Here is a 7202-nt window from a genome sequence, read left to right as displayed (position 1 = left end):
GGTTAGGGGGTTAGGGTTAGAGGGTTAGGGTTAGAGGATTAGGTTTAGGGGGTTAGAGGGTTAGGGTTAGAGGGTTAGGGGGTTAGGGTTAGAGGGTTAGGGTTAGAGGATTAGGTTTAGGGGGTTAGAGGGTTAGGGTTGGAGGGTTAGGGGGTTAGGGGGTTAGGGTTAGAGGGTTAGGGTTAGAGGATTAGGGTTAGGGGATTAGGGGGTTAGGGTTGGGGGTTAGAGGGTTGGGGTTAGGGGGTTAGGGTTAGAGGATTAGGGTTGGAGGGTTAGGGAGTTAGAGGGTTGGGGTTGGAGGGTTAGGGTTAGAAAGTTAAGGTTAGGGGGTTAGGGTTAGGGGGTTAGAGGGTTAGGGTTAGAGGATTAGGTTTAGGGGGTTAGAGGGTTAGGGTTGGAGGGTTAGGGTTGGAGGGTTAGAGGGTTGGGGTTGGAGGGTTAGGGTTAGAAAGTTAAGGTTAGGGGGTTAGGGTTAGGGGGTTAGAGGGTTAGGGTTAGAGGATTAGGGTTGGAGGGTTAGGGTTGGAGGGTTAGGGAGTTAGAGGGTTGGGGTTGGAGGGTTAGGGTTAGAAAGTTAAGGTTAGGGGGTTAGGGTTAGGGGGTTAGAGGGTTAGGGTTAGGGGGTTAGGGTTAGAGGATTAGGGTTGGAGGGTTAGGGAGTTAGAGGGTTGGGGTTGGAGGGTTAGGGTTAGAAAGTTAAGGTTAGGGGGTTAGGGTTAGGGGGTTAGAGGGTTGGGGTTAGGGGGTTAGGGTTAGAGGATTAGGGTTGGAGGGTTAGGGAGTTAGAGGGTTGGGGTTGGAGGGTTAGGGTTAGAAAGTTAAGGTTAGGGGGTTAGGGTTAGGGGGTTAGAGGGTTAGGGTTAGAGGATTAGGTTTAGGGGGTTAGAGGGTTAGGGTTGGAGGGTTAGGATTGGAGGGTTAGGGGGTTAGAGGGTTAGGGTTAGAGGATTAGGGTTGGAGGGTTAGGGAGTTAGAGGGTTGGGGTTGGAGGGTTAGGGTTAGAAAGTTAAGGTTAGGGGGTTAGGGTTAGGGGGTTAGAGGATTAGGGTTAGAGGATTAGGTTTAGGGGGTTAGAGGGTTAGGGTTGGAGGGTTAGGGTTGGAGGGTTAGGGGGTTAGGGTTAGAGGGTTAGGGTTAGGGGGTTAGAGGATTAGGGTTAGGGGGTTGGGGGGTTAGAGGGTTGGGGTTAGGGGGTTAGGGTTAGGGGGTTAGAGGGTTGGGGTTGGAGGGTTAGGGGGTTAGAGGATTAGGTTTAGGGGGTTAGAGGGTTAGGGTTGGAGGGTTAGGGTTAGGGTTGGAGGGTTAGGGGGTTAGGGTTAGAGGGTTAGGGTTAGAGGATTAGGGTTAGGGGATTAGGGGGTTAGAGGATTAGGGTTAGAGGGTTAGGGTTAGGGGATTAGAGGGTTAGGGAGTTAGAGGGTTGGGGTTGGAGGGTTAGGGGGTTAGAGGATTAGGGTTAGAGGATTAGGGTTAGGGTTAGGGGGTTAGAGGGTTAGGGTTAGGGGATTAGAGGGTTAGGGAGTTAGAGGGTTGGGGTTGGAGGGTTAGGGTTAGAGGATTAGGTTTAGGGGGTTAGAGGGTTAGGGTTGGAGGGTTAGGGTTAGGGTTAGGGTTGGAGGGTTAGGGGGTTAGGGTTAGAGGGTTAGGGTTAGAGGATTAGGGTTAGGGGATTAGGGGGTTAGAGGATTAGGGTTAGAGGGTTAGGGGATTAGAGGGTTAGGGAGTTAGAGGGTTGGGGTTGGAGGGTTAGGTTTAGGGGGTTAGAGGGTTAGGGTTGGAGGGTTAGGGTTGGAGGGTTAGGGGGTTAGGGTTAGAGGGTTAGGGTTGGAGAGTTAGGGTTAGAAAGTTAGGGTTAGGGGGTTAGAGGGTTAGGGTTAGAGGGTTAGGGTTGGAGAGTTAGGGTTAGAAAGTTAGGGTTAGGGGGTTAGGGTTAGGGGGTTGGAGGGTTGGGGTTAGGGGGTTAGGGTTAGAGGATTAGGGTTGGAGGGTTAGGGAGTTAGAGGGTTGGGGTTGGAGGGTTAGGGTTAGAAAGTTAAGGTTAGGGGGTTAGGGTTAGGGGGTTAGAGGGTTGGGGTTAGGGGGTTAGGGTTAGAGGATTAGGGTTGGAGGGTTAGGGAGTTAGAGGGTTGGGGTTGGAGGGTTAGGGTTAGAAAGTTAAGGTTAGGGGGTTAGGGTTAGGGGGTTAGAGGGTTAGGGTTAGAGGATTAGGTTTAGGGGGTTAGAGGGTTAGGGTTGGAGGGTTAGGATTGGAGGGTTAGGGGGTTAGAGGGTTAGGGTTAGAGGATTAGGGTTGGAGGGTTAGGGAGTTAGAGGGTTGGGGTTGGAGGGTTAGGGTTAGAAAGTTAAGGTTAGGGGGTTAGGGTTAGGGGGTTAGAGGATTAGGGTTAGAGGATTAGGTTTAGGGGGTTAGAGGGTTAGGGTTGGAGGGTTAGGGTTGGAGGGTTAGGGGGTTAGGGTTAGAGGGTTAGGGTTAGGGGGTTAGAGGATTAGGGTTAGGGGGTTGGGGGGTTAGAGGGTTGGGGTTAGGGGGTTAGGGTTAGGGGGTTAGAGGGTTGGGGTTGGAGGGTTAGGGGGTTAGAGGATTAGGTTTAGGGGGTTAGAGGGTTAGGGTTGGAGGGTTAGGGTTAGGGTTGGAGGGTTAGGGGGTTAGGGTTAGAGGGTTAGGGTTAGAGGATTAGGGTTAGGGGATTAGGGGGTTAGAGGATTAGGGTTAGAGGGTTAGGGTTAGGGGATTAGAGGGTTAGGGAGTTAGAGGGTTGGGGTTGGAGGGTTAGGGGGTTAGAGGATTAGGGTTAGAGGATTAGGGTTAGGGTTAGGGGGTTAGAGGGTTAGGGTTAGGGGATTAGAGGGTTAGGGAGTTAGAGGGTTGGGGTTGGAGGGTTAGGGTTAGAGGATTAGGTTTAGGGGGTTAGAGGGTTAGGGTTGGAGGGTTAGGGTTAGGGTTAGGGTTGGAGGGTTAGGGGGTTAGGGTTAGAGGGTTAGGGTTAGAGGATTAGGGTTAGGGGATTAGGGGGTTAGAGGATTAGGGTTAGAGGGTTAGGGGATTAGAGGGTTAGGGAGTTAGAGGGTTGGGGTTGGAGGGTTAGGTTTAGGGGGTTAGAGGGTTAGGGTTGGAGGGTTAGGGTTGGAGGGTTAGGGGGTTAGGGTTAGAGGGTTAGGGTTGGAGAGTTAGGGTTAGAAAGTTAGGGTTAGGGGGTTAGAGGGTTAGGGTTAGAGGGTTAGGGTTGGAGAGTTAGGGTTAGAAAGTTAGGGTTAGGGGGTTAGGGTTAGGGGGTTGGAGGGTTGGGGTTAGAGGGTTAGGGTTAGAGGATTAGGTTCAGGGGGTTAGAGGGTTAGGGTTGGAGGGTTAGGGGGTTAGGGTTAGAGGGTTAGGGTTAGAGGGTTAGGGTTGGAGAGTTAGGGTTAGAAAGTTAGGGTTAGGGGGTTAGAGGGTTAGGGTTAGAGGATTAGGGTTAGGGGGTTAGGGTTAGAGGATTAGGGGGTTAGAGAGTTAGGGTTAGAGGATTAGGGTTAGGGGGTTAGAGGATTAGGGTTAGGGGGTTAGGGTTAGAGGGTTAGGGGTTAGAGGATTAGGGTTAGAGGGTTAGGGTTGGAGAGTTAGGGTTAGGGGGTTAGGGTTAGAGGATTAGGGTTAGGGGGTTAGAGGATTAGGGTTAGGAGGTTAGGGTTAGAGGGTTGGGGTTAGGGTTAGGGGGTTAGAGGATTAGGGTTAGGGTTAGAGGGTTAGGGTTGGAGGGTTAGGGGGTTAGGGTTAGAGGGTTAGGGTTAGGGGGTTAGAGGATTAGGGTTAGAAAGTTAGGGTTAGGGGGTTAGAGGATTAGGGTTAGGGGGTTAGGGTTAGAGGATTAGGGTTAGGGGGTTAGGGTTGGAGGGTTAGGGGGTTAGAGGGTTAGGGTTAGAGGATTAGGGTTAGGGGGTTAGGGTTGGAGAGTTAGGGTTAGGGGGTTAGGGTTAGAGGATTAGGGTTAGGGGGTTAGAGGATTAGGGTTAGGAGGTTAGGGTTAGAGGGTTGGGGTTAGGGTTAGGGGGTTAGAGGATTAGGGTTAGGGTTAGGGTTGGAGGGTTAGGGGGTTAGGGTTAGAGGGTTAGGGTTAGGGGGTTAGAGGATTAGGGTTAGAAAGTTAGGGTTAGGGGGTTAGAGGATTAGGGTTAGGGGGTTAGGGTTAGAGGATTAGGGTTAGGGGGTTAGGGTTGGAGGGTTAGGGGGTTAGAGGGTTAGGGTTAGAGGATTAGGGTTAGGGGGTTAGAGGATTAGGGTTAGGGTTAGAGGGTTAGGGTTAGGGTTGGAGGGTTAGGGGGTTAGGTTTAGAGGGTTAGGGTTAGGGGGTTAGAGGATTAGGGTTAGAAAGTTAGGGTTAGGGGGTTAGAGGATTAGGGTTAGGGGGTTAGGGTTAGAGGATTAGGGTTAGGGGGTTAGGGTTGGAGGGTTAGGGGGTTAGAGGGTTAGGGTTAGAGGATTAGGGTTAGGGGGTTAGAGGATTAGGGTTAGGGGGTTAGGGTTAGAGGGTTGGGGTTAGGGTTAGGGGGTTAGAGGATTAGGGTTAGGGGGTTAGGGTTGGAGGGTTAGGGTTAGGGTTGGAGGGTTAGGGGGTTAGGGTTAGAGGGTTAGGGGTTAGAGGATTAGGGTTAGAGGGTTAGGGTTGGAGAGTTAGGGTTAGGGGGTTAGGGTTAGAGGATTAGGGTTAGGGGGTTAGAGGATTAGGGTTAGGAGGTTAGGGTTAGAGGGTTGGGGTTAGGGTTAGGGGGTTAGAGGATTAGGGTTAGGGTTAGAGGGTTAGGGTTAGGGTTGGAGGGTTAGGGGGTTAGGGTTAGAGGGTTAGGGTTAGGGGGTTAGAGGATTAGGGTTAGAAAGTTAGGGTTAGGGGGTTAGAGGATTAGGGTTAGGGGGTTAGGGTTAGAGGATTAGGGTTAGGGGGTTAGGGTTGGAGGGTTAGGTTTAGAGGATTAGGGTTAGGGGGTTAGGGTTGGAGGGTTAGGGGGTTAGGGTTAGGGGGTTAGAGGATTAGGGTTAGGGTTAGAGGGTTAGGGTTAGGGGGTTAGAGGATTAGGGTTAGGGGGTTAGGGTTAGAGGATTAGGGTTAGGGGGTTGGAGGGTTAGGGGGTTGGGGGATTAGGTATGTGGTCATAAGTCTCCAGGAAATAAATGTAAGTCATTGTAATGTTCTCTGAAGTGATGGAAACATGACTGTGTGTGTTAATGTGTGTGTGTGTGTGTGTGTGTGTGTGTGTGTGTGTGTGTGCGTGTGTGTGCAGCAGCCCCTGCAGGACGGGACAGACCCGGACCCCTATGTGAAGCTCTACCTCCTCCCAGACCCCCAGAAGACCAGCAAGAGGAAGACGAAGGCAGCACGACGCACCTGTAACCCCACCTACAACGAGATGGTACGCTAACCCCGACGCTTTCCAGTCAAATCACACGTCTCGTTCTGTCCAAAACCACAAAATATTCAGTTTATTACGATGTTAAGATGAGAAAAAGCAGCAAATATTAACGTTTGAGAACCTTAAACAAGACATCGTTTGGATTTTTTTACTTAAAAATCACTTTAAAATGATTCATGTATTATGAAAATAGTCTCAAATGAACCGACTGATCTATTAATCGAATAGTTGTTGCAGCTCAGCAAACGTTTGTAAGTAATTTAGTGGAAACAGAAACAATGTTTTAGTGTTTTGATTCATGCAACAACCTGAAAATGAGGCTTCAGGGTCTGTTGATGTGAAGGTTGTGATATGAAACACATCATATAAACGTACCGAAGATCTTCAGTCGGAGACGTTTCTAAACTAACGAGACCAAACTCTTCATGATGAAGGAACATGTGACCCAGTGCAGTGGTGAGGAATCAGATATATCACACGATACTGGTCAGTAGATCAGTTTGTTGCCTCTGTTTTCTTCCCTCTGACCTCTGACCTCTGACCTGCAGCTGGTGTACGAGCGGATCCCTCGGGGGGACCTGGACCAGAGGGTGATCCACCTGCGGGTCCTGGGGGACGGGGCGTTCTGGGAGAACACCCTGCTGGGGGAGACCTTCATTCCCCTGAAGAGGCTGGTTCCTGGTCAGCACTGGGTGGACTGGCACCAGCTGGGTGCCGCCGGCTCAGACTCCGCCCACTGACTCCGCCCCCACTGACCCACACCTGAGGGTGGGACAGGAAGCAGAGTGTTTAAAGGCAGAGAAGAAGAAGAAGAAGAAGGTTCTCCTCATGAGGACAGAAGAAGAAAGTAAAGCCGTGTGGCTGATCCTCCCTCGGTGTGAGGGACTTTAATCTGTTTAATCTGAGTTTTCATTTATTAGATTAAAAACACAAAGGTGACACTTTATTTTACAGCTCCTCTAATTTTATACTCCACTAGAAGCTGCTTACAGGCTGTTTGGGTTCACATGTGTCAGCGTTTTATTACAGTGAAGCAGCTGCTGTGTTTATTTTGAAGACGTTTGTACTTTACAGGTAAACAGTCCAACAGTACAAGCTGTAAAAACATGGACGAGCTAGATTAGATAAAACTCTGCAAGCTTTTAATCATTCGTCCTAAACATTAAACACCTGAAGATTCCTGAATCTTTCCAGGAAATGAGCACAAAATGAAAGGAGCTGTAAAATAAAGTTTTACCAACAGAAACAACTTAGTGAATAATGTGATGTGATCCTTTAAACTCTCAAATATTCAGATTCTCCTGATGCAGATTAAAGATGTTTCGGGTTGTGAGTTGTACTAACTTCCTGTCAGCAGGTGTCAGAGCTCAGTTTAACACCTTTAAACACATTTGAAGCGTGTCGTTCAGATGTTTAAAAGAGAAGAAGAAGAAGAAGGCTCCGCTGTGCTTCAGGTTTGAGATCCGTTTATTTTTTTGCTTTTGTTGCTCCGACGTGAGCGAAGTGATGAAGACTGTCAGGAAAAGCACACAGAGAGGCATGCTGGGAAATGCACAAAGACGTTTTATCAGCAGACACAAAGACGATGAAGAAAATGCACATTTATAGTTCAGACGTTGGTTCACGTTTTACACAATTTTTAGAAAAGGAATGTTTTTTTTTTTCTTTTTGAACTTTTAATAGATGTCAGATGTTCATCTGTCGGTAGATCCAGAAAACACAACAACAACACGTTTCCAGAACTTTAAAGCTGCATTAACACAAACTCACACTGAGACTGTACAGACATGACGCAGGCTGCAGGATATTTTTATAGT

At 49.2% G+C, this 7202-nt stretch overlaps 2 protein-coding genes across 3 annotated transcripts in view; one reads left to right on the top strand and one right to left on the bottom strand.

Moving 5' to 3' along the window:
• Window positions 1-6718, top strand: part of pik3c2b (phosphatidylinositol-4-phosphate 3-kinase, catalytic subunit type 2 beta) — a 56448-nt gene extending 49730 nt beyond the window's left edge. Inside the window, exons 32-33 of one of the 2 annotated variants that reach the window (XM_044350019.1) lie at window positions 5260-5385; window positions 5934-6718. In XM_044350019.1, coding sequence (XP_044205954.1) covers window positions 5260-5385; window positions 5934-6125 — 318 coding nt within the window. In that variant the 3' untranslated portion in view covers window positions 6126-6718. Of the gene's footprint in view, window positions 1-5256; window positions 5386-5933 lie in introns of both variants that reach the window. The other variant, XM_044350018.1, reaches the window with a different exon arrangement.
• LOC122981346 (nuclear factor 7, ovary-like) overlaps window positions 1-7202 on the bottom strand; it is a 504535-nt gene that overhangs the window by 459093 nt on the left and 38240 nt on the right. The window lies entirely within an intron of this gene.

This window comes from Thunnus albacares, chromosome 4, assembly GCF_914725855.1.
Source record: "Thunnus albacares chromosome 4, fThuAlb1.1, whole genome shotgun sequence".
Lineage (NCBI taxonomy): Eukaryota > Metazoa > Chordata > Actinopteri > Scombriformes > Scombridae > Thunnus > Thunnus albacares.
Note: the sequence above shows the minus strand (reverse complement) of the source record. Positions and strands in the feature narration are given on the sequence as shown.